At 33.7% G+C, this 27,629-nt stretch overlaps 2 protein-coding genes across 3 annotated transcripts; both read left to right on the forward strand.

Annotated features, from left to right (window-relative positions):
* Positions 1–3,759: 3,759 nt before the first annotated feature.
* LOC137834992 (uncharacterized) lies at positions 3,760–6,839 on the forward strand. 2 transcript variants are annotated; one of them, XM_068643284.1, is made up of 4 exons: positions 3,819–4,207; positions 4,932–4,969; positions 5,098–5,286; positions 5,781–6,839. In XM_068643284.1, exons 2-4 carry the CDS (start codon positions 4,958–4,960, stop codon positions 6,258–6,260), a joined length of 681 nt encoding a protein of 226 aa, XP_068499385.1. In that variant the 5' UTR covers positions 3,819–4,207; positions 4,932–4,957; the 3' UTR covers positions 6,261–6,839. The 2 variants fall into 2 exon arrangements, with proteins under 2 accessions (XP_068499384.1, XP_068499385.1); XM_068643283.1 differs by lacking the exon at positions 4,932–4,969 and having other exon boundaries at positions 3,760–4,207.
* Positions 6,840–23,328: 16,489 nt separating this feature from the next.
* Positions 23,329–27,496, forward strand: LOC137834993 (phosphoglycerate kinase 3, cytosolic-like). The gene is made up of 6 exons (XM_068643285.1): positions 23,329–24,037; positions 25,411–25,488; positions 25,603–25,863; positions 26,149–26,466; positions 26,626–26,784; positions 27,084–27,496. The coding sequence occupies exons 1-6, from the start codon at positions 23,630–23,632 to the stop codon at positions 27,291–27,293; spliced, it is 1,434 nt and encodes a 477-aa protein (XP_068499386.1). The 5' UTR covers positions 23,329–23,629; the 3' UTR covers positions 27,294–27,496.
* Positions 27,497–27,629: the final 133 nt, after the last annotated feature.

Consider the following 27,629-nt stretch of genomic DNA (forward strand, 5'->3'; position numbering starts at 1 on the left):
CAATGAAGAAAATTTTCAATTATCATGGGAGATGCATTGTTTTCAGTCTCCAAAGGTTATATATAGTTTTGGATTCTCTATATATGTTGTTTTCTTGTTAGGGCATATGGATTTGTACACTTATTTTACGCACTACAACATAAAAAGCCTAACTAGATTATCAAATGATAATGTTTATAAAAAAAAAATACATGTATTGTTACTTTTACTTTTATTATGGGTAGAAGAAATTTCCTTAAAGGTAATCAATATTTTTACAGATACTAAAATATATATATATATATATATATATATATATATATATATATATATATATATATATATAGTGCACATGACTAAGACAACTCACGTCATGTTGAAATGATATGAGAAACTTAAAATGACAAATAAGTTAATAATTAAAATAAATTAAAAGATCTAATCACTTGTTATTTTCACATTAAACGAGATTAACTTAAAAAATTATGATAATCTTGGTTCACTTTGAACAATGCTCTTCCTTACCTCTATAAATAGGTTGATACCACCTAAAATGTATCTTTTTGATAACATTAAACACTTCAACTAAATATTGACTTGCACGTCGGAGAATCTTTTGTAGATACCTCTCATTATAATCGATATTCGATAAGAGATTTACAAATAGAAGTTCCCATATCAATAAGGCAAAATAGAAGGCACCTTCTTGATTTGTACAAAAACAGTTGGCTCCCACAGTGGGGTCGAGAAGGAACAACATTAAAAATTTCAATGGTATCTATAAAAAATATGACTAATGATCAAATAAGATGCAAGAGTAGTCGAGATTGAATACAAAGCTCTACTTCTGACTCTTCAAAAGAAAATGACCGAGATGAAACAAATGAATGTTGAAGAAATATGTGTCCTTAGACAATAGAATGAGAAATGAAAACAAAGTTGGAAAGGACTCACCCATCCCAACCTCAAGAACAAGAATACGGAGAATCAATGACCAAAAACATAACAATGTCCTCAATACCACGGGCACCTCCAATTACGATAATCCATACATTGGAAGCGAAATCAAAATTTCACACGTCAACAAATACCTCAATAACATTAGGGGTACTCAACGACACAATTTTTTCGATAGAATAATGAGCGTCGAATTCCCTCCCAACTAGAAGGGATTAAGTATAGATTGATATGACGAGATGATTATGAACATGTTGCCGTGTATGTGACCTATTTGAGCCTTTACACCTTGGGTGATGCTATACTCTACCGTGTTTTCTCGACATCTCAGACAGAAGCAACCTTAAACATTTAGATTAATCAAACTGAGATGTTCTCATAGTGCAATTAAGAATCATTCAAGATATTCTTCAATTCTCTTGGTTTTCTCAAAGAATTCAAAAGGTTGTGTGTTAGTATTGAAACTTCACCTGTGGTTGCTTCTACTGTGGGTTAATCCCATATTGATTCCTTTTGAATTTTTAGGGTTGAACTATTCTTCTCTTAGTGTTTTTGCTATATTTTTCTTGGTGTGATCCAAAGATAAAACATATCTCCTTGAGTCTGCTTAAGAGTTGATTTTCTTGTTTCCTATCTTGTATATGTTTCTTATCTTGTATATGTTTCTCATGTGTTGAGTGTTTGTAATTGACATATAAAGAAAGTGAATTTGCGTTTGTGTAATATTTCTCATCCTTTCTTAATCTTTGCATATTGTTCTACCTATTTTGTATTTTTGTGTGCAATCTTTATCAATCTTAATTCCTCAATTAATTGCATTCAAATTTTAATCAGAATTTCTTTTCAATAGAGTTTAAGAACAGAGTTAATCTTTTTAAGTAAGTTTTAAAAATCAATTCACTCCTCTTGGTTTAGCTTAGCCTCAATCTATTTTCTAATAGGTACTTGCGACTAGGCATGGGTGGTATTTTTCATGTGTCATGTGTGCACATGTGCATCATTAGTTAGGTTGGCCTTGTCTATAAATGGGGACTTATATTGTCACTTAAATGTCTAATTGTATGCTTAACTGCCAGTTAGTTAAATTGTTACAGATTACAAATTGATAACTTAAGAGCGAGAGTTGGCTAAGAGAAATTTTTTGAGTTGTAATGTCTATTTTTATGGTGAATTTTATCGTGAATGTAGGCTCAAGTTTGTTCAAATTGAACCATATTATCTTCTTCGTGTGATATTCTATCTTTTTTCACACTCTCATCTTATTATTTTGTATTCACTTGCGAATAATTTTGTTATTGAGAAATTTATTTAATTTTGTTATTGAGAAGTTTATTTACGTGGTAGAAGATCTCACAATGAACTTGTGCATTGATATTCACAATCTTGAATATACAATTTTTCTAGGTTAATTTTCCAATTTGATTCTTGATTCAGTGAATGAGAGTTGATATTTTATGGTACAAAATTCAAAATGTTCTTGAAAATGAGAATTGATATTTTATGGTACAAAATTCAAAATGTTCTTGAAGTGTAATTGATTTTGTAATGCCAAACTCTTTCAATTACATATGGAATTGAATTTAGGATTCTCATTGTTTTTTCTTGAATTGAATTTATAACTTAAATTTATTAAATATAGTTTATTAATTCTTATTACCTACTTGAAATTTGAATTTTAAAAGTTCATATATATATATATATTGTTTTGTGGTTAGAAAATTAGAGAATTAACCATTATTTTTCATACTCCTAAACTTTAGAATAATTAAAACCACATAAAACTCTCGAACCTAATTTGAAATTGAAATAAACCTAATTTTAAAATTGAAATTAAAAGTAAAATTAAACGTGAATGCCTTTTGTAAATTAGATATAACTTAATCCATAACACTATATATTAATTGTAAGATATTATTTGATGTATTTATACAACTATAGTATTTTTTTTATCAACAAAGAATTAAATTAATTAAAGAGATATTAAGGAGTATCCAACCCATTTAAAGAATAAAAAAAATATACCTATTTATATTTCAAACAGATACCACTACCCTTCCTAAAGCTGCCTAACAGAGGAAAGAGTGTTTAATTATTAATCTTCTAATGTGTTTTATTGAAATTCTTCTAGTAGTTTATAGATTTTTCACATTCCAAAAATTACCACATACTATGAAGAACTTTAGTTGCAACTCAACTCATATTAACCTCATAACATTCTTAAAGATCAAAGAGTAAGGATTTTTTTGCACTAACTTTAATACTAGCAGTCATAGCAAACAACTCCAAAACTAGCTTCACCAATCATCAACAAAAAACGAATGGAAACCTTAGATCTAGAAGGAGAAACTACGATACAGTGCCATTGATAACCATTGATATTCTCTTAGAATGAGAAGAACATGTTTTTTTCATACAAAACACAAAACGTAAGATCTCTGTCTCCAAGAAGTAAAATCTTCAAGCATTTTGCTGTTCCACTTGAAGGACAAGGAGTTTTGGTAAGTGAGACTCATAATCAAATGGATAATGGTTGGAGAAAATCCAAAATCACTTAGTTAATTTTAAGAATCTTCAATCAATCTATCGTTGTCGTACGATAACCTATTTTATTTATCTTATATATATATATATATATATATATATATATATATGAGAGATTTATAAAAAAATAATCATATGCAAAGTATATAAAAAATAAAATTACAAAATGTTTGATACAACCATAAATAATAAAAAACTAGGAGATTAAAAAAAATAACTATTTATCTATTTTCTAGTTATTTTTACCCAACAAGCCAACTTAAATCCAATAACTGTTTCAACGCCGCAAAACTAAACAAAGCTGGAAAAATAAGAAAGAGGGAAACGCGCTTTTCAATAATTGGGGAAGCGCGTCCAATTCAAGCATCGTCTTGTTCTTTGTCCCTTTTCTCTCTCTCTCCATTTTTGAGCTGTCACTAAGGTCACCTATAAATTTCAAACTCTTGAAAATTCAATTTTCGTTGCACAGTACAATCCTAGTACATATAGGTTTAAACCGTTTCGTGATTTGAATATTGGTTTTTGTTTTGAATTTTGCAATCGAATTTGGAGGGAGATGGCGGCGCCGAATAGAATCGAACGCGCTCACCAGATGTACCGTGAAGGACGATACGAGGAGGCGTTAGGGTTCTACACAGAGGCAATCGCCTTGGCCAAGACTAACCCACAGAAGATCGCGTTGCATAGCAATCGAGCGGCCTGCTTTCTGAAGCTTCACGATTTCAAAAAGGTTACCTTTCTTTCTCGTTCTCTTTTGAATTTGTTACTGGTGTTTTGGTTCGGGAAGTGGTTTTCTATGTTGTGTAAAGTGAGTGAATTGCTCCAATTCCAGTTTTTATTTTGTTTAATTTCATGTAATTGGAAGTTGTTGAGTTTTGTAATAATTATGGAAGTTCTAAACAATCTTCGTTACGACTCCTGTACTAGGGAGTAACTGTTTGATTGATAAAAAGTGAAGTTGTGTATAAACAGGGTTTGATTATGTAGATGTTTCAGTTTATTAGGTTTGGCTGGGAAAATTGCTTGCGAATTTTAGCAAAAATTATTGGGGGTGTGAATGAAAATTTGTGTAGTTGAATTTGAATATGTTCATTTCATTCTCTTATGTCTCTGTAAAGGATATGCGGTTATTTGTAATTGTAAATCCATTGAATTAAAACGAAATATAGTTTAATTTTGATTTACACTGAAGACTAAGTAGAAATCATTCTAGATGTGATTTTAATGTAATTTTTTAAAAATTAATGAATTTCAACTATATGACACTTCATGACGGAATAACAGTGTGAAAAAAATTACAGCATATTCATTTAGATTTTAACAAATACTGGTTGCTTTGTTGATGTTTATTTTTTGGCCTGAGATTGTACAATCTCATTCTATAGTTGTTGTCCACTTGTTAAAAGTTTTGTAATACATTGGTTTGAATTATTTCTTTTTTAATCTCTGTTTAGGTTCCACCTAATCCTAGTTGAGTCAAATGAAGACATTGGTTATGATTTCAACCTTCTAAAACGACGCCCTTGCTTACCATTTTCCTTCCATTTCCAAGCTTATGCTGCATGCATTCCTGTCTAATACTTTTTCTTTTCGGGATGCAATCAATCCTTGTTATTTCAGGCAGCAGAAGAGTGTACCTCGGTGCTTGAGCTTGATCAAAAGCACAGTGGGGCATTGATGCTGCGGGCTCAAACGCTAGTCACCCTGAAGGAGTACCATTCAGCTCTTTTTGATGTCAACAGACTGTTAGAGTTGAATCCATCTTCAGAGGTTTATCAAAATCTTCAAGCTCGCTTGAAGACACAGTTGGTAGGCACTGTTATCTCTTCTCTTTTTTTTGCAATTTCACTTGCATGGGTAACATGGTTTTGTGGTACCAGGAGAATTACTAATTATGGCTATGGGCATATGGTTCCAACTTCATAATAATAATAATAATGTTAATATGGCTGTTATTGCTGTTATTCTTTTTTTTTTTATACTTTTCTGCTTAGGATTTTCCCTTTTTTTTTCTACACACGCCTTTTTCTACATATGCATTGCACTGTGGTAACATGGTTAGGATTTTCCTAGTTGGAGGGACACTCATGAAGTGTATGTGCAAGTTAAGATTATAGCAGAGTTAGAAAGTGTTCATTTTATGAATGTTGCAAGAGAAAGTGGAAGTAGAGTAAAAAGGAGTAGAGAAAGATGAGTTAGACTAATCTAGTATATTTGGCCTAGAATTTTATTGTTGTATAGACGAAGTATTTTATCAGCTGGTAGTAAGATTTTCTTTTCTCTATATTCTTGCTCAAGGAAAGTCACTTGCTCCAATACCAGAATCAGAAGAGGAGTTTGAAGAACAAGAAGACGAGGAGCCTGAACTGATAATTGAAGGGGAGAAGGAAAATGAAGAGATAGGAGAGAAATATTCTTCGATTTCTAATATTAGGACAGAACAGAAGGATGAACTTGGTAAAGGTATTCTTAGTACTGAATGCGCTGCTCATGAAGCAGACCTCAAGTTTTCAATGAAGCAAGGGAGAAACCAAAACCATGACTCTAAGAAGTTCACAGCCGATGTTATAGCTCCTAAAGCACCAAGCAGGGAATCAAATGAGCGACATTCAAAAGGATGGCAAACAATTCCAAAACCAAAAGGACATTCAGCTCTAGACTATGCTCGGTGGGATAGTGTTGAAGATGATTCTAGTGATGATAATAGTGACAATGAAGAAGAAGAATCTTTGCCTCAATACCGCTTTCGTGTAAGAACAGTTGGTGTCCGTCCTGTAAAGTGACATGTTTCCACTCTCTACATTACCTATAAATGACTGTTTTGATCCCTTGAACATAACAATGGTATTTGACGGGAAAGAATCAGTGGGTTGCAATGGCTCTATCATGTTGTACGCCAGGAAGATCTATGAATCCTATAGAAGTACTGATCTATACTATGAGTTGGTTTGAATGTCAGTGATGATGGGCTATTTGAACTCTGAATTTTACACGGAACCCTCCTTTTGAAGCTGCTAACGTCCTGTTGTGATAGCAAGTTTAAAGGTTCGTGTTTCCATATTGGACGAAAAGTGTGCGGAGTGTTTTTCTGCTGTTGAGGCTCATACAGTGAGTAAAATCCATTCCAGCTGGAGCAGGCTGATTACTTTTCTTGGTGATACTATTTCCACATCTATAAATAATATTCAAATTTCCTGATAATTAATTATTGTACCATTTCGCTATTCTGTAATTTAATACCAAAATAAAGTCATTCTAGGGGGCTCGAACCTGTGCTTTATGCTCTGCCTTTTGTTTTATTGTGTAATATGATTAATTTGTTTCACCAATAGTTTTATATTCATGTCTTCTTATACACTAAATTTTCTGCAAATTCCACACCCCATATACATTTATTTCCTTAGATTTCTCTGTTTCTAGAGTGCAATTTGATTTTATATTCAGTTTGAGCTCGATAATTTTGAGCTGATGATAGAATTTGTTTAAGCATTCTGCAGGACCTTTCCAAGTTTCCACTAACCGTTGGCGAATCTAATTTGGGGCAAAAGGCAGCCTATAAATTCATTATTGTAGTTTTGACCGTTTATGTAGTTGCCTCCTAATGGATTTCACCGATCATGTATTTCTTATCATCGAACGCATGAACGTGAACATGATATGAAAATACTGTTTTGTTTGTTTTGTTCTACATAGATAGCTGTCAGTTCCTACCTACCTATATATATATATATAGGAGAGCCGTACGACCAAGATCATATATCGGACTTGGTCATTAGACCGACCGACACCATATAGCCAATTACACTTAAGCAGAATTAGTGAAGTTAATCAACAATCAAGAGTTAGGTAATACACTTCTAAACATAATCCAACTCTCTAATCTGACCTAATAAGAAAGACCCACCAAAATAATATAAATAGCACAGATCTAAAAACCAGTTACATCATTGTACAGTACTAAACTTACTGAGTACCAAATACTAAATCTGACTAGAGTATCAGAGTGCCTTCTGCAGGTACCATCTGATTCAGGACTACATGGGGATCGAGGAGTGGAATGAGTAGAGGGAAGGAAGGAGATTGTTTGAGTTAATATTTATGGAGGAGGTAAGAAAACAGAGTTCAATATTTTCATGCATTGTATTACAATAGCAGTTTATATATATATTATTTTCGAAGGCGATTGAGATCGAGAGAACTATTGCTCTTCTATTTTCTTGGTTGGTTCGTTTCCCCTTATTCTGCTTGAACCATATCAGAAAACAGAACACGTGTACACAAACACATAAAATTGGGTGACTGTAGTAACACTCAGGTCCTCACTATCAATACGCTCTAATTTTTGTTGGCAGTTACTCAAATTCGAACGTAAATCTATTTGATACAAATCATTCCTATTGTGGATAAATTTTTAAACTACAAGCACATTGCATTGGAATTCAATTATCTGTTTGGTACTAAAGTAAATGTGCCGTTCCTATTTTATACACAGAATAATTCAATAAAACTCCAGTGTCTATGAAACTCTGCTTTGATCTTATATATTTATGTTTGTCGAAATCATATTTGCTTTTCACATGTACTAGTTGTATATGGCGTATTTGGTAGTTTCATTCCATTTTATTAAATTCCTGTATACATCTTGAAAGATTGACGCTTTCAACATGACAATTACTAAGAACCTGAGAATCATAGTACAAAGAGATACCCACCTAAGATTTAAACTTGAAAAAAATAATAAACTGGCTAAAGTATGGTTAGGAAAAAGAAATATATTGCGTACCAAGTTAATGCTCGTTTGAGTAACGCAAGCTTTTATCCATAAATTGTGATGCACATTCTCTCAAATGCATTCGATTAATAAAAGTAAAATATGATAACATCTCAAATTATTTCTAGATCCTCTATTATATACTTAATAACTTTCTATTTTTCCCTTTTGCCAAGTTTATATATAGGATGAAAAATGGGTCAAGTTCAACCTGAACCAACTCTATTCTACTCAACTTTTAGAATATGACTAGTTATATATTTATATTTGTTTTATCTTGATCAAAATTTACAAAGTACCTATATAAAAAGAAGTTTACAATCGTCTCGATCAAGTTAGATGTTCAAATTACACCAACCAAAAGATTAAGATAGTTGTTTTTGGTGAGAATAATTTTTTAAACTTATCTTTGGTGGATGAAGTTAGATGTTCAAATTACACCAACCTAAACATATAAAATTTCTGAATTTTTTTAAATTACACTAGCAAAATTTGGTGATTTCAATTTAGATAATGATAAAGCTTATAATTTGAGTACACAATTGATTAATCAAAGTATGAAATCCAATATTCATAGTTATTAAAACTTAATTTTCATAATTAAAAATACAAAAAAAAAATAAAAGTATACATTTTTAATAAATTTTATTTATAAAATAGAGATGTCAAAATGGTTCTGGCCAACCACATAATCTATTATTCAGGTCAAGTTAAGCTTCAAGGGTTGATTAGTAAAAAGATATATTGTATATAACTAGATCATATGCTTAAAACCTTCTTATTTGAGAAAGAGCTTTTCAACAATGGGTTGTTGAGGTTAATACCCGAGTATCTCATTTCATACTATTTCTTCCTGCACCTCCATATCTTCTTCTCCCACCTCCATACACAACATGAAAATATATTTTTATCCTTATTGTGTCACTCCTATAGAGTAGTTTCTGTATTATGTAATTCGGAAATTTATTTGAAAAAAAACTTCTGGATCACATAATCCAGAAGCTAAATAAGACTTCCAGAGTGTATTCCGAAAAGTAATCATGCATTTGAAAAAAGTCTTTCAAATTATATAATCCAGAAGCTAATTACAAATTTGAAAAATGACTTCCGAATTACGTAATCCAAAATATTATAGAGAGACATTTTTAGAAATTCAAAAATATATGGAGGTGAGAGAAGAAGGTATGGAGGTGCAGGAAGAAACAATCCTGTGTCATTGTCTTTTCTTCTAAATTGGGAGGTGGAGCAAACTTCCTTCGACTGAACTCAATTCGTTTACACTAATAAATGGTAGGAAAATTAGTCAACAAAATCACTATTCATTAATTTGATGGAAGTATGGTCTTAGAAGGAAATTTACTTCCTACACCCCTCCTTTTTGACATGCACTTCCACAATTTTCAAAATGATTATTTTATTCTTCTTTAAAGTGACTTTTGGAATGCCCATTTTGGAAAATTTCCTATAGCACACCTTTGAAATTCATGAAATATATTCTTGAACATGTTTTATGGAACATGACAAAATTTTCAGAACAAGATTTTTGGATTAAATTTCCAGAATGCATGAAATACATTCCAGAACAGAATTTTCAAAACAAACTTTCTACAGAAATGAGTTTTCTAGAACAAGCTTTCAGAACACACATGTCTTCCAAAAAGAGCTTTCTGGAACAAGAATTTTTTTACTCTTCTTCTTTTAACTACAACGTTCTCCTTCTCTTCTTCTTTTTCTCATGCAATGGTGATGATGTAGCAGCGACAACAATGATGGTAACAACGATGGTGGGATGCAGTGAGGGAGAAGCGGATGGAGAGCAATTCGATCATTTCACCCAATTATGGGGTGCAGGTTCAAAAATGGGAGGTGCAGGAAGTAATAATCTCTTAAAAGACTTTACTCTCCTCTCTCCCCTTGTGCAACATTCATTTGACCATGTGAAAAGCATTTTGAATATTTTCTTACTTACTCCTTGTCCTTTTAAGCCACCTTTCACCTATAAATAAAAGCTCATCCCTTTCCATTCTCATAGTTCATTTTCTCGGCTAAACAATAGTGTTAAGAGTTAAGCTTTCTTTTTTTTTCTTTTTCTTTTCCTCCTTTTGTAACGCCATGTTCCAATGCCATAATTTATTCAACCTCCTTATGTCATAGACATTTAAAAAACTACAAAATCAATTGGTGGAGTTCTCCTTGGCTTCATTCTTGTTCTTCAGTTTGGATGAGAATTTGATGGAGAAGGATGCAATAAAAGTGGATTTGTTCGGTGAGAAATGACTGTGAGTTGTGTATGCAAGGAGAAAAGGAAGCTACGAAAATGTTAGGCCAACTCCAAGCTAAATTCCTAAGCTAATTCACTATTTAGAGTGAAAGCAAGAGAAGAAAGATCAAAAAGAGATTGGCTGGAAATAATTCAACGGCAATTTAATGCTTTCAAGTCTAAATTTTACATAGAAAAACACTCTTATTTATAGTTCTTTAGTCACCTAGAATTGTGTCTCAAGCTTCTAAAACCCTCTCCACTCACACAATGACACGTGACACTAATAACTTGTGGAGCAAGCTTCATAATCCTCTCCATTCATATAATGACATTTGGCAAGGATAGCTTACAACGCAAGCTTTGAAATACTCTCCAATGAGAAGTGGACAAGTGACTAAAGAGACTTAGAGAGCAAGACAAAGTGGTGCCTACTTGGAGTTTCACATGTGGCACCTTCTTAGAGTCTTGCAAGCTTCAAAAGTGAACGTCCAATATGGCTTTGGATACAAGGCCCAAGGCCCCAAATTTTATGCTACTTAGCCCAAAATAAATTCCTAAACTACTCTGTACAAATATTTACAAGACTTAGAAGAAAGAATACTGAAGATTAGATGTTTCCTTCGAAGATGTTACATATTCTTTAATCTTATAATGTGGTGACTTGGATGGACCTCCATCAGATCCTCCCTCTTTAAAAGGATATGTCCTCAAATCCGAATGTTGCTCAGGGTGGCTACCTTTATTTACTATATTTTGTAGATTTTCTTCTAGGATCAAATATCTTTTTGTAAAAACAATCAAACAGCAAGTGATATTTGTACAGAAGAATTAACAATAAATGTAAAAGAGGACATTCCTTTCAAGGTCAATGTACCCCTTACATGTTGATAGATAAATATATATGATCCAAGGGATATTTTTATTTTTATCTTTATTTATTTGTTTTTCTACCTTATAAAGTTGCTTAATAGTTTGATTTAGCTATTTTGTTTCAAATAATCTTTCACCAGGTTTTCCTCTAGAGGAGTTTAAATCCATGTTTGGTTCAACTCTAGATAGAGGTTTTTTAATTTTTAGTTGTGTTTGTAGTTGGTTTTCCACTACTTGTGAATGTATTGAAAAACTAACCACAAACTTATTTCCTCTTTGAGTGAAAGTAATTTTATTATAACGACCATGGTAAACAAGTTTATGATCAAATTGTCCATATCATTCTAATAAAATATCACAAGCTTCTTAGGATATAATGTTACTAAAAACATTTATTGCATAACGTCTTATAAAGAGCTTGACTTTCATTTGTTGATCCACAACTAAATTCTCATATTTTTTTTAATCCAAGAAGATTTAGAAAATTGGGAATGGGCCTCTATGTTGAGTTTCAACATTTTAACCACCAAAGTACTTTTAAAATTATAACAACATCTACTATCCATAAGAGAAGAATTTTTAAAAATTTGACAATTTGTTTGAAAAATATTCTCTCTATGGGTAATAATATAACAAGAATAAGTTAAACCAATATGTGAAGTATTGGGTCTAGACTCTTCTTCTTCAAAATCCAAAACTTCATCTTTAATGGATAAAGATGTAGTTTGGTTAAATCTTCACTTTCAGATTCCTTTAAAACCAAACTACTTATTTGGGGCCACTTAGAAGAGTAATTCCCCTAATCATTTATTGATGAGGACCTGAGAGAGAGTGCACTCACTGACCAAACCCAACATTCCAGGAGGATGACTCAGAGCATGACTCAAGATACAGGGCTAGGTCAGGATCTACCTCTAGCCAATGCTTAAGCGCCTAGTCTTCCCCAAAGGATCACAAGGAGTATAGCCCAAGCCATGGGAGCTAAGCATCAACTAGTGTCTTTATTTTTAATTTCAGTAGAATAAGTTTCTTTTAGATTAATTGAGGGGTGTGCTTATCATTTTAGCTTGTGCCTAGGGAAGGAAAGTTGACCTAACTTCTAGAAGAACAAGCCTAAGGTGCTATCTTGACTTAGTCAAACCCTAAAGGTTGCCCCTCACACTTTTACCATCCTACCCTTGTTCATCTTGTTTTCCAAGGCACCCATTCCTATAAATAGGGTGCCTTACTCCATGTATTGGCACATTGAAATTTGAAATAGAAAAGAAACTTTGCACAAATTGTGAGTGAGACTTGTGTTCTCTCAACCTTGGTCTTATCTTGTGAGAATGAGACCTCTTCATGTGGCGGCCCTCATCACTCATCTTGGAGAACCCCCACACTCCAAGTGGCGTGTTCATTCCATTTCCATCTTCATAAGCTTTCTATCATTCATCTTTTCTCTCATTTCCATTACGCCATTTCTCTTTGAGTTTATGTTCTTGTTTTCCTTCCATTTTTTCAATTCGGTCTCCTTCATTATATTTGCTTCCTTTTATGTTCTTTCATTTCCGCAAAGCATCATCATCTTCACCTTATCTTGTGATTTTCCTTTTTGTCTTTGGAAGTGAGCCTTCACACTTACTTAACCAATTGGTTAAGTTCGTGTCCAGTGGGTATCTTCCCTAGGTCTCACCCTATAATTGCTAAAATTCAAATCATAAACAAAGTGTCATCATTAAAATGGAAAAATCTAAAATCAACTCACATAATTTATTATGGATTATTTAGACTCGAGCTCTAACATTGGATCAAATGTAGAGAAGACAAATTCATGCTTCGTTTCTAAACTCTCCTTTTTTTTCAAACTGCCTAAGACTCATTATATTCATCACCCGAGGAAGATGACATGTCTTATAAATATATTTTTAATAGTTGCAACAAGATCTTTGAGCAACATTGTGTTTTGAAACAAAAAACCAAAGTTCTCTTTTTGAGAAAATAAAAGGCTCAAATTTGATCTACTTGCATCTAATTTGGACAAACATTTTTATTTAAATTAAAATTGTGGAGGAAAAGGTTGCATTATGTAAGCATGAGACTTTGGAAGATTTATTGAGAGTTTGAAAACTCCAAATCTCCTTTCTTTATTATGTTCTAAACACACATTAGATAAGTCTGGTGTAGACTATGCCATAAAAATAATAATAGAAACTCATGAACATGTTAAGATTACTTGCCTTTATAGTGGTAAATCTAGACACAAAAGTGTTAGATGTAAACAAAAGAGGAAAGCATCTAGAAAATATGGTACCAAAAGAAATTATTATTCTTGTTTCAGGTATAATAAACAAGAAGTGGAAACAAAGAAGATTAACCTTCAACACTAGATGCTAGACATACACAAAAGAGGAAAGATCTAGAATCCCATAAGCACCTACTTTCTTTAAAGAAATCAGAGATAATATTTATTAGATGATCAACAAATGATATAAGATGAAAGAAAATCATCAATACAATTATCTATGAGTTAAGTTTGGAGAATCATACCTATACACACACATATTAAGGAAACATAGTCTTCATTCTTCACATGACAAACAACTTCAATCTTCAAGAAAGATTGGATGCATCAAATACAACTTAGTGCAATCTTTAATTCCAACCAGCATACTCAAATCTTTGCCTTTGCCTCTGAATAACTATGAGAGGATATGAGATACCCTTAGGTTCAAATTTTTAGAATGTTTAGCTTTAAACTAGAGGGGGGTGAATGGTTTAAATGAGGTTTTCGCAAACTTTTAAAGATAGAATGAAATTCTTTGCAAGAAACCAGATTAGGAATTCAGTTGCCAAGAACAAAGCTCAAAACAATAAAACACCCGAAAAACAATTGGTTGTTTTGCAAAAACAATCGGTTGTTTCGCAAAAACAATCGGTTGTTTATACTAGTAAATAAAACAACAACTGAAATTAAAGAGTTTAAGGAAGAGAGAAATGCACAAACAATTTATACTGGTTCACTCTTAACCCAAGAGCTACATCCAGTTTCCAAGAAACCACACTGAGGAATCCACTAGGTAATCAAATCCAGATTACATACACACACCACCAAAGAAATGACCTTGATCCCCTCAAGAAACACACTTCCTTTGGCTCAGAAAACACACACCAAGAATGTACACAATTCTTTAGAACTAATTACACTGTTACAGAATCAATTGAAATCAATACAGAGTAATCCTATTCCACTTCTCTCTTGAATAACCAAAGCTCAAAAGTTTAAACTCAAATGCTTGAAAGCTCTATGAAAAACTCAAATCTGTTTTTCTTTCTTGTTGTTTGTTATAAAACATTAGCAAACTATTTATTGTGTTTAAATCTTGGTCAAAGCATTTAAAGCAGGAGCGTATTCAGTTATGAAATCAATTAAAGCTCACTTAACTAACAAAACTGTTTCTGTTAGGATTTCAAACAAACAATTGGTTGAAATAGCGAATCAATCCGTTGTTTTGGTTTGACAACAAGTCAACCATCCAAAACAGTTTTCAAACTTTTTCAAAAACACCTAAGTATAAAACAATCGGTTGTTTCGACAAAACAACATGTTGTTTTTCACTTAGTTTGAGAAACACTTTAACTTTAAAGATTTGAAAATACTTAAGCTTTAGATTCAACAAAGAGTGGATTACAAAGATAATCTACCCTAGATCCTATTCTAAAGCACAACAGCAACAACAAGCACCTCCATCTTTCCATCAAACACTAGGATTTGGATTCTTCAAAGCTTGAACACACTTGATTCAACAATCTCCCCCTATTTGATGAAGACAAATCCCTGGTTGCTTGTGTTGCACTTGATTGAATCTGAAGCAGTTCCTGCAAAACAAAGTTTAAGCAAAGTACAAAATCTATGACATTAGGTTAGAGCAGTAAAACAAAACATATGTTCTGTTTAATCAAAACAACAGCCAAAACCAACAGAAATACCATCATATCAGCAACAAAGCAGTAGAATAAAGATCACTTAAACAAAACATAGAGTTTGCAGAAATAAAGACAACACAGTATAAAAATCTCTCCTTATTTGACTTTACAAATAGACTATAAGAAGAGATAAACCATAAATTATTCCAGTTAAAACAGAATATAAAAGCAAAGGCACTTAAACTGATACAGAGCAAAAACAATCGGTTGTTTCGAGCATTCAACCGATTGTTTTTCTTCTGTCATCCTTGCCATACTGAAGCTCAAAGATCTGGTTCTGAACAACTTCAATCTATTCATCCTGGGTCATAAAGTGAGTGTCCATGCTCTGGAATCTGTTGTCAATGCTTTGGAAATTGGTCACACAAAGATCATGGAGATTTCTTTGATTCTCAGCAAACCATCAAGCCTATTCACCATGTATCTTTCAAAAGAAGACATAGAAGGAATCTCATCTCCTTGATGTCCTGCACTTGTTCCAGCTTCAAAGTTAGTTGTAGGATGCTCTTCATTGTGAATATCCATATCAGCAGCTTGCTCTTCTTCATCAAAATTAGCAATTGCAGTCTTGATGAACCACCATGATCACCATCTTTGCTCACCCATCTTCCACTTATTTTTGGTGAATCCCATCTTGCAAGAGAACCATTATTCATTTCTTGTGTTGATTTAACCAACTCTGAGGTCTCATCTTCAAGATTCACTTGAAAATAGAGCAAAAATTTAGAGATTAAAACAACATAGGGATAGTGGTAGTCACTTAACCTCATGGATTTTTGCATATGTTCTTTGATGATATGAATCCATTTGATCTTGATCTTCTTCATGATGCAGTAGATGTACACAAGATCTTCTTCTGTTAAAACAGAATGGTTACTCCCCCTTGGAGTTAGAATCCAAGTAACAATAAGAGCAAGCACCCTTTCATCTAACTTCAAGCCTCCAACAGAACAAGTTCTCACTTGGACTTGTTGATTCTTCAAGAAACTCTTGTAGTATTGGACTTTGTTGAAATCTTCCACTACTCCAAGATTTCCTTCGTTGATCCTTAGACCAACATACTTTAATCCAGTTACTGCAGCCCACACATCATGGGTAATCTCCATGTCTACACCTTTTACATGAGAAACAAGGTTGTTTCCTTCAAACTTAAGATTGGTGTAGAATACCCGAATTAAATAAGGATATATGTTTCCCTTCATCTCCAAGAATCTTCTTAGCAACTGATCTTTGAGAAGCTTTCTCACATTGTCAAGCTTTTGACTTTTCAGCCAATCAAAGGAGACAACTTTGGGGTTGTTGATCACCTTTGTGCTTGTCTCAAAACGATATCTTTCAATGAGCTCATTATCTCCTGAAAACCAGCCCTCAAGTCTCCCTCCAGACCTCACAACTCTTGTTTAGATCCTCTTTGATGTAGGAGGAGTGGACTCCATGATAGCAGAAAAAGGAGGCAAAGGGTCTCACACAAAGAGAGCAAGAGATGTTGCAAGAGATGGCTCAATTGATTGTTTTTGTGAGAGAGAACTACTGCACCAGATTTTATAGAAGTACTGAGCCCTACTGTAATCAATTGATATGAGTGGGTTTCAGTCTTCAAGAAGAAAAGACTGGACCAAGGCTTGCACATAAAACGTCAGAAAAAGCAGAAAACCACATGGTCATCACATGTGATCTTTGACTAGTCATAAAGGCTCTTGAATTTTCAAGATTATGGAATATATTCCTTTATGTCATGTTGTAACTTCCTCCAGAACACAATCAGGCTTTCAACACAACTTTATTGACTCAGGATCCTTTCATAATTGAGATCTGCAACAGAAAGAATGCATAAAAAAATTAAATCAATTCTTTAACAGTGCTGTCAGAGAGGAAACAATCGGTTGTTTCGAGAAAACAATCGGTTGTTTTTCTGCAGCATGTAGACAAATTGAGATTTTCAATTATTGACTGAGAAGGGTTCAAAATCAGATGTAAGTAATCAAAGAAAAGAGAATTTAAACATGAAACAGTAATTACAAATCAAAGGCAGAGAGATAAGGAAGGTCTTATCCTTTTATGAAGTTCCTCCAATGAGACATTTGTTAGTGATTAAGAGGCTTCTTTTAACTTTTTGGAAAGACTTGGACTGGTACACAACATTGATTCAGTTCTAGTTATAATCTTTTCCTTCCAAGAACCTGATCAGATGACTCAGAGACTCATGTTCTTCTAGATTCTCTGCATAAAAAAGAATTCAAGCAACAAGGTTTGGTCCCCTTACAAATGTGGGTCCATTTGATTTATTTTTATCATTTGAAACCTCACAACCTTTGGGAATCCATTTCATAAAGTCTCTGGGAACATAATATTTCCTTATTTTGCAGAATCTGACAGAATGACCTCTTTTCATGCAATAAAAACATGTAACAACCGGTTGTTTCGACTTAACAATCGGTTGTTTTACTGGCAGTTTTGAAAATTTCTTTGAAAAATTATCTTGCTTGTTCTGTGGATTAAAACATAATCCAACTCTTCCAAAAACACAATTTTGAGATGCCAAGACATTCTCAAAGTTGGATTTTCCTTTTGAAAGCTTATCCACATTACTAACAAGATAATGTACTTTCTTTTCAAGATTTTCACAATTTTCACAAACAAGAGAGGCACACATATGAGAAGAGTTTTTGCAATGTTTTTCAAAATCAATTTTTTTATTTTTCCAGCTTTTCTTCAAGTGTCTTAACCCTATTTTCAAGCCAGTTGTTAAGCCCTTTCAAACGGTTGTTTGAGAGAACCAATCGGTTAGCTTCTTCATGAGTTTCTTGAAAAGCTTCAAGCAATTTACTATAATTTTCAGCACTTAGAGAAGCACATGAACTTACATCGCTTGAGCTGCATGACTCATCATCTCCTTCTGCAATCAAGCATATGTTTGGTTTTTTATCTTCACTTGATGAGGAGCTTGATGAGGATACTTCATTCTCATTCCAAGCTATATATGCTCTTCTTTACTTTCCCTTTTTCTCCTTTTGGCTTGATTTCTTTTCATTGCTTTCTTTGTTTGGGCAATCTGCTTTAATGTGCCCTTGTTCACCACAACCAAAGCAAGTATAGTTGTTAGACATGAAATCACTAGTTTTCTTGTTGCCATACCTTTCTTTGTTGGCTTCTTTGTTGCGATTTCTCTTCAAAAATCTACTAAACTTCTTGGAAAGCAAACTAAGGTTTTCTTCTTCACTTTCATCACTTGATTCTTTCTTGCTTTTGTGTTTGGCAGCTTTCAAGGCAATGCTTCTCACATGCTTGTCTTCACTCTCTTGAACATTGAGTTTATTCATTTCTAACTCATGTTCTCTACGCTTACCAAATAATGAAGCCGTTGTCAAGGATGTCAAATCTTTTGACTCAGAAATAGCTGTCACCTAGGTTGCCATGATCTATCAAGACGCTTGAGAATCTTGATATTTAGCTCTTCCTTATCAAAGGTTTTTCCAAGGCTCATAAGGTGGTTGATGATGTGGGTGAACCTTTTTTGTGCTTCAGCAATTGACTCACCTTTAAGCATTCTAAACATTTCATATTCCTGAATTAGAGTATGCTTTCTAGCTCTCTTCACATCATTGATTCCTTCATGAGTCACCTCCAAAGTGTCCCACATCTCCTTGGCCGATGAGCATTGAGAAATCCTAAAAAATTCATCCGAATTCAAGGCAAATGTTATGATGTTCTTAGCAATACAATCAAATTTGGCCTTCTTGTTTTCAGAATCAGTCCATTGAGACCAAGGTTTTTCAATGGAAGATCCATCTTTTTCAAATATTGGAATAAAAGGACCATTTTCAATTGCATCCCAAATTCCCTTGTCAAGAGATTCAACAAAGATTTTCATTCTAACTTTCCAGAATTAGTAATTCAAACCACAGAAAAGAGGTGGTTAATTCAAACCACAGAAAAGAGGTGGTCTGTTGATTGAAGCACCCTCTCCAAAAGGTAGTTTTTAGCCATTGAAAAAAGGTTTTAGGATTAAACTTGAGTATTTTTCAAGTACCAAGCTCTTGATGCCAATTGTTAGAATGTTTGGTTTTAAACTAGAGAGGGGGGGGGGGTGTGAATGGTTTAAAGGAGGTTTTCGCAAACTTTTTAAGATAGAATGAAATTCTTTGCAAGAAACCAAATTAGGAATTCAGTTTGCCAAGAATAAAGCTCAAAATAGTAAAGCACCAGAAAAACAATCGATTGTTTCGCAGAAACAATCGGTTGTTTATACCAGTAAATAAAACAACAACTGAAATTAAAGAGTTTAAGGAAGAGAGAAATGCACAAACAGTTTATACTCGTTCACTCTTAACCCAAGAGCTACATCCAGTTTCCTAGAAACCATTGGGGAATCCACTAGGTAATCAAATCCAGATTACATACACACACCACTAAAGAAATGACCTTGATCCCCTCAAGAAACACACTTCCTTTGGCTCAGAAAACACACACCAAGAATGTTGATCTTGACAACCTCAAGAGCACACAACCCTTCTTGGCTTTACAACACCAGAATGTACACAATTCTTTAGAACTAATTACATTGTTACAGAATCAATTGAAATCAATACAGAGTAATCCTATTCCACTTCTCTCTTGAATAACCAAAGCTCAAAAGTTTAAACTCAAATGCTTGAAAGCTCTATGAAAAACTCAAATCTGTTTTTCTTTCTTGTTGTTTGTTATAAAACATTAGCAAACTATTTATTGTATTTAAATCTTGGTCAAAGCATTTAAAGCAGGAGCGTATTCAGTTATGAAATCAATTAAAGCTCACTTAACTAACAAAACTGTTTCTGTTAGGATTTCAAACAAACAATCGGTTGAAATAGCGAATCAATCCGTTGTTTTGGTTTGACAACAAGTTAACCATCCAAAACAGTTTTCAAACTTTTTCAAAAACACCTAAGTATAAAACAATCGGTTGTTTCGACAAAACAACAAATTGTTTTTCACTTAGTTTGAGAAACACTTTAACTTTAAATATTTGAAAATACTTAAGCTTCAGATTCAACAAAGAGTGGATTACAAAGATAATCTACCCTAGATCCTATTCTAAAGCACAATAGCAACAACAAGCACCTCCATCTTTCCATCAAACACTAGGATTTGGATTCTTCAAAGCTTGAACACACTTGATTCAACACAAATTCCCCATGTTGGCTATAAATATCAGAGAAATCATAGCATAGAGGAAATGAACACCTTTAAAAAATGTTTCAGCTCAACATTTGCCAATAACATAATAAAAGAAAGTTAAAGAGACTTTTAGAGACAAACACACCTTGTTATTCTTAAGTTAGATCCATTTACAAATTTATATTTGAGATCTGATTTCATTTATTACTTGTGAAATGCTAATTTATTAAATGTTTAATGATAAACTAATTTACTTTATGTTACTTTACCTGTCATTGAGTTAGTCCCACTTAGTCTTACCTATTCCAAATGAATAAGCTCATAAGTGAATTGTACAATATGAAGTATGAAACAACTATTGACTTTTTAAGCAATTTCTAAGTTGCTAAGTTATCTTTTTGAAAAGATTTTTGTATATTTCCTTTAGTAAACATATATATTTAGTTATATGGTTTATTTTTAATTTAGTTTTGTAGCATTGAGTAAGGAACATCAATGTATAATAAATACTATATTATGTAGATGCTCTTTTATGTAAATTTTATTATTCACATATGAGCTTATTCATTTGGAATAGGTAAGACTAAGTGGGACTAACTCAATGAGCTTATTATTTATATGATGTCAAAATATTCTCTAGGACACCACAAATTCTCCTTGCACTTTTTCTTTAGGATTCTTCACAAAGATGGCATTTTCATAATCTTTTTTCCCTTAATAAAATTTTTATTTTCTTTTTTCTACTTGTTCTTGCTTCTACATTGTTTTCTTTGTTAATGGAATTGAATGAACACCATGGGACATGTTTCTGCAACCAAATCTTGTTCTTTCGTGGACTTTGACTTTTCCAGCACCTTTTGAGTTGATAAAGATTCACCCATCCCCATAAGGATTAGATCACAAACACACGTTACTATTTCATGAGTTAATATTTAGTTATTTATTTACAATTGATATATAATTCTTTTATTAATTTCAAAACACCACGTTATAAAGTGTGCCATGACAAGTTATTTATTTTAATTTTCTTGACCACTCACTAATTTTATCTCACATAGTATTGTGTATTCTGGATAAATAGATTCAAAAACAGATGTTATAATGGTTCATTAGAGAAGTTTTGGAAGCAACCTTTGGAGTTGCATATTTTATCATTTATTTTGAATCCTTATATATTGTTTGCATAATTTTTATAAAGATTATTTTATGAAAACCCGTCCAGTATCGAAACATTCAGATAAGAAGATTAGAAGCAGGAAAAGGATCTCAGAAGACTCTAATCTCATGGAGAATTAATTGTTGTATGCTCTTCCATTTTTATCTAGTTTTATAAACATTATACAGAGTAATATATAGGCTTTATTTTGGGTCATTGTCTTGGGTCATATTTTGGACCAATTTTCATGGGCCATGTATTGGGCCAATTAGAGTAGGGTGTAAATAGAAAAAGAAAGTTTAACTAGAATTACAATTGGGCCTTCTTGGACCCAATGCAACTCTAGAGCATCTAGGGTACACAAATAAATTATTAGAGTACAAATAGAAAGCATGGAGTGGCAAGGAAGGCATGAAGGTCCACATGTCACCTCCTTAATGAAGAGGATTCCCACCAATGCCAAAAGGACATTTGTCTTCATGGGAATGGAGAGGATTCTCTCCAATTAGAGAGAGTCACTTGTCCTTCTATGAGTGGAGAGTTTTTAGGGTTAAAACTTTCACCTTGACTGCCCATAACACTATAAATACAAGTGTTAGCCCCCTTGTATTAGCTTTGAATAAATTATTGAATTGCTGCCAAAATTTCAGCCTCAACTAGTCTCTTAGCTCACTCTTTGCTAACCTTATTTCTAAGTGTTTTAACAAGGAACCTCTTAGGAGTTGGCCTAACCTCTCCCAAACTTCATTATCATTCTCCATACACTAATACTTCATAATTTCTTTCACTCATTTTAGTCACCCAATTCATCAAGTTACGCACTCCAAAAATACAAAACAAAAGACTCATAACAATGCAAACTAGGATTGCATTATTATTTTTTATTTTATTATAATGGTTTATTTTAGTTGACATGTATTGTTTAACTCAAATACACTAGTGCATGACTCTTACTCATGTTATCTAAATAGTGTATGTTTTGTCCATATCCTTTTTATCTACTCGTAATAACACATCAACCAAATTTTGAGATAAGACGAGTTAACAAATAAATAGGACAACACACAAAATTCAACAATTGAATATGTTATTTAATTGAATTATATACTTAAATTAATCTGATTATCTTAATTGATATTTTATTTTTAGGTAATAAATTAATTATAGTTAATATTAATGATTAAAAAAAACTATTAAAATGTCAAAGATATAAAAATATCAAAAGATTTACCCAATACTAAAATAAGACAAACCATTATATATACTAAAATTCATTTTTATAAATGCAATATAATTAAAAGTAGGAGATAAGGAAAAAAAAAAAAAAAAAAAACTCACATCCAATAACATTAGGAGATTCTTGAGATTGCATTTCACCTCCCTCTTTTTCTCTCTCAATCTATTTTTTTTAATGTATGGTATGATGCTTGTTATCTCTTCAAAAGAATTCCCATTGCACTGTTCGAGAAAAATATGGTTTGTTGTTCATTTGCATGACTCCCGAAAGAGTTTTAAATGTGATTAAGTTAACAAAGTTAAAAAGAAACAAAACAAATAAAGTGAATCTAAATACTTTTTAGCAAACCAAAATAATTGATCCAAACTTGAAATTAAAGTTGAGAAAAATAGGTAGAACTAAAATGCAGTTTTGTCTTCATTGATAACATTAGAAGTAAAGAAGTAAAAAATTGAAGCAGAAGAATTTGCAAAAAGACAAATTGATGGTGTTGTTTGAAGGAGAAAGGTTGTGGTAGGGAGTGGGTGGAATAAAATAGGAGTAAAAAGAAGGAAGATCTTGAACCTCTCCTGAACGATAAGAGAAATCCAAAATCCTCTCACCACACCCAATCGTTCTCTCTTCGTACTCCACGTCCACATCTTTCTCCCTTCACCAAATACAAAATCAACAAATCCCTTCTTTCACACTGCTTTTTCGTCACACTCACTCAAATCAAACACTTTCTCTGCAATGGCCTCAGCCGCAGCCCCCACCACTTTCTCTCTCCTCCACTCCGCCACCCCCGCCGCCTCCTCTTCCTCGCGCGTCCAGCTCTCCTCCTCCCTCCGCGTCCGCCCCCTCACCCGCCGTCTGGGCTTCACGGCCGCGGACCCGCTGCTGGCGGCGAATGTGGCTGCGCGGGTGGCCGCGGTGAAGGTCGGGAGGGGCAGGAGAGGGGTGGTGTCGATGGCCAAGAAGAGCGTGGGCGACCTGTCTGCGGCGGACTTGAAAGGAAAGAAGGTGTTCGTGAGGGCGGACCTCAACGTCCCGCTCGACGACAACCAGAACATCACTGACGACACCAGAATCCGCGCCGCCATTCCCACCATCAAATACCTCATCCAAAACGGCGCCAAAGTCATCCTCTCTAGCCACTTGGTTTGTCTTCTCTCTTTCCTACGTTCGCTTCGGGCATGGTTTGTCTTCTTCTTTTACTCTCCTATAGAAGTTCCTCCTCATCAAAATTTAACGAGTCTCGCAAAATTTGTACACATCTCTTTACTTTTTCACTGTTATTCGGTTAGAATTAGAGAATTCGAGTTCCATCTAGATCAGGGTAACAAGGAGTGACTATAGTGGTGAAACTTCAATTCTGATTGGTTGATCACTCATGTAGTAGTACTTGTCGAAGTTTGTGGTACTATGAAGTTTTAGCAATACATTACGGAAGCTACTTCTATCTGACCAAAAATTTTAATAACTAAAGAAACTTAAGTGGCATCTTGGATCATGTTGTATATTTGCTCCAAGATTTTGAAAAGCATGATGCAATTTCGGTCTCCTTAAGGCTTTTTGGTGTCTTGGTCTCCTTGATTGCAGCTGCATTTGTGATGAGTGCATGCATAAAGGATAAGAAAAGGAGAATTGAGACTAAAATAATAATTTTATATTTTTGTATTTATTTCTACGTTTTTGTAATTAGATACTTTTATGGACTAGTTATATGACTTATTGGATGAGTGTAATTAGTGGATGAATCCAGTAGTTTTGGTCTGAAGTATAAATAGGCTTATGTTGACTTTTGTATTAGATTAAACTCATGTTTTGAATTGAAGCTTATGCTTTGTGACTGATATAGGATTTGATTCTTATCTTTTAATTGTTAATTCAAGGTGACGATTATTTTTCTCGACATATCACATCTTTATCTTCCGATTTCCTTTCGTATTTTCTATTTTGTAATCATTTCGTAGAAATTGCTGGAAACGGTGCATTGCCTCTAATCTTTAATAGGCATTCATCAATTTGTCTCCAATTTCCCACTATAGCAATAATTGTGAGGGAACTGCTCCTGCAAGTTATAACCTTGTTGTGCTCATTTTTTTGAGGGAATTTAAGTGATTTATTTACTTCAAAGAGCTGTTTGTTTTTGAATTTTTTTTTCTAAAATCAGGTTTTAAGCAACTCGGTATGTGGATGAAGGGGGTTTTCGTGGATTCTTTAATTATTGTCAATTATGCTGTATTTGCCTTACCATGTTTTATAATTACGAAGTTCATTTATTTGCTCTGTGTGTTGGGTCTGTGCTTATGAAAGTGGATTTTCTTAAAGAGTATTAGGAGCAAAAGGGTGCTGCATTTAGTAGAGAACAATCCAATTTCCTATCATAATTGTGAAATTTGTAGTCAGAAGAAATGTTTTGGTAATGTAGATGTAGGCTGTCTTGATACAAGTTTAAGAGTACATTTGTGTGAACTATTATGGCTGCACTTGTAAGTTGAATTGTTGTGATTTTTTTATGTAATTTCCAGGGGCGACCAAAGGGTGTCACTCCCAAATACAGCTTGGGGCCTCTTGTACCTCGGCTTTCTGAACTCATTGGTTTCCCGGTATGTTTATGTTGATCATTGAGGAATATGTATAAAGAGATCTTTAAGTGTTGTAATTTTCTTGGTAGTTATGACAATGTTCTTGACTTGTGTTTTGATACGGATAATTTGCAGGTTGTCAAGGCTGAGGATAGTATTGGTCCAGAAGTGGAAAAGTTGGTGGCTTCTCTTCCAGATGGAGGTGTTCTTCTTCTAGAAAATGTGAGGTTTTACAAGGAGGAAGAAAAGAATGATCCTGAGCATGCAAAAAAGCTTGCCTCTCTGGCAGATCTGTTTGTGAATGATGCATTTGGTACTGCTCATAGGGCACATGCATCAACAGAGGGGGTTACTAAATTCTTAAAGCCATCTGTTGCTGGTTTTCTTTTGCAAAAGGTGTGTTTATCACTTTGCTTTTGCTTATCAATTATCATCAGCTAAACCTAAAATTCTGCAAACTCTCAATAAATCTTCTGAAAGTCTCAATCCCACATTACTACCATTTTCATTGAGAATCATGTTATAAAATTATTAAGTTTGATCACTTGATGTAAAATGAAACTTTATATAAAACATCAATTACTCTTCTAGGAGAAGTTATTGTTTTTTTTAAAATTTATATGTATATTTGATCAAAATATGTTGTAATAACTATTTTCATGTGCATTGTTCATTTGTTAGGAACTTGATTACCTTGTTGGGGCAGTATCAAGCCCAAAAAGACCATTTGCCGCCATTGTTGGTGGTTCCAAGGTCTCATCTAAAATTGGAGTGATTGAGTCACTTTTAGAAAAGGTTGACATCCTTCTTCTTGGTGGTGGAATGATCTTCACATTTTACAAGGCACAAGGTCTTTCAGTCGGATCTTCCCTTGTAGAGGAAGATAAATTGGATCTTGCTACAACACTACTTGCAAAAGCCAAGGAAAAGGGGGTGTCTCTCTTGTTACCTAGTGATGTGGTGATTGCAGACAAATTTGCTCCTGATGCAAACAGCAAGGTTTGTTTTCTAATTTCTAAGTTTCTTTAGCTAAAGGTATCGGTCAAAATTAAACCACTTAAAATATTAATAATATTGCAAACACTTATTTGTAATATTGTTCTTTATTCAATCTGAATCATTTGCAGCTAGTACTTACTTTCTTTGTTAACCTTTTAGGTCGTGCCAGCGTCTGCCATCCCTGATGGCTGGATGGGATTGGATATTGGTCCCGATTCTGTTAAGTCATTCAATGAAGCATTGGATACTACCAAAACCATCATATGGAATGGACCAATGGGAGTGTTTGAATTTGACAAGTTTGCTGTTGGGACAGAGGTATGCTGCGAGAACACACTCATAAGGAGTTCTGTTCAAATTAAATGTTACAGCAAACATGTTTGCTGTAAATATAAACAATGTCCACTCAAACTGATACGTATAATCTCAGAGATATGCAGTAGGAGTTATTTTTCGTGATGTGATTCGTACATCTCCGTAAACTATATGCTTTTCATTTATGAAAATAATGTGTCAGATTAGGGGTGATTCAAATGTCTGCTAACAGAATAATCTATTCTGTTTGACTAATAAATGTGTGCACTGTACATAATTTGCATTTTGTACCCTTCTTTCAGGCTATTGCCAAGAAGCTAGCTGATCTCAGTGAAAAGGGGGTCACCACAATTATTGGAGGAGGAGATTCTGTTGCAGCTGTGGAGAAAGTTGGAGTTGCCAATGTCATGAGTCACATATCTACTGGTGGTGGTGCCAGTTTGGAGTTATTGGAAGGGAAAGAGCTTCCTGGAGTCGTTGCTCTTGATGAAGCCACACCAGTCCCTGTGTAAGATAAGTGTCATCATGGAAATTTTTCCCATCCCAGTTGTCAGTGTTGTCAATCCTGTGAAAGAGCATATGTTGTAGGACCATTCCGAGTCTGTTAGTGTAAATTTAATCATGCTTGAGTTATTGGCTTCACTCATAAATTGCGTGTAACTGTAAACACTGGCTGAGAGCCATAAATTCAAAATAAATCCTTGAGTTACTGGCAGCAGCATTTTGCACTTTGATTTGTCTTATATAACACTCGTGAGTGGTGCCATTTGGTCACGTGCACAGTGTAATAAGTCTTAAACAATGACGAGGACTATTGCAGGAACAGAAAATGAAAGGTACGGTGCAAA

The sequence above is a fragment of the Phaseolus vulgaris genome, chromosome 5, assembly GCF_000499845.2.
Source record: "Phaseolus vulgaris cultivar G19833 chromosome 5, P. vulgaris v2.0, whole genome shotgun sequence".
Lineage (NCBI taxonomy): Eukaryota > Viridiplantae > Streptophyta > Magnoliopsida > Fabales > Fabaceae > Phaseolus > Phaseolus vulgaris.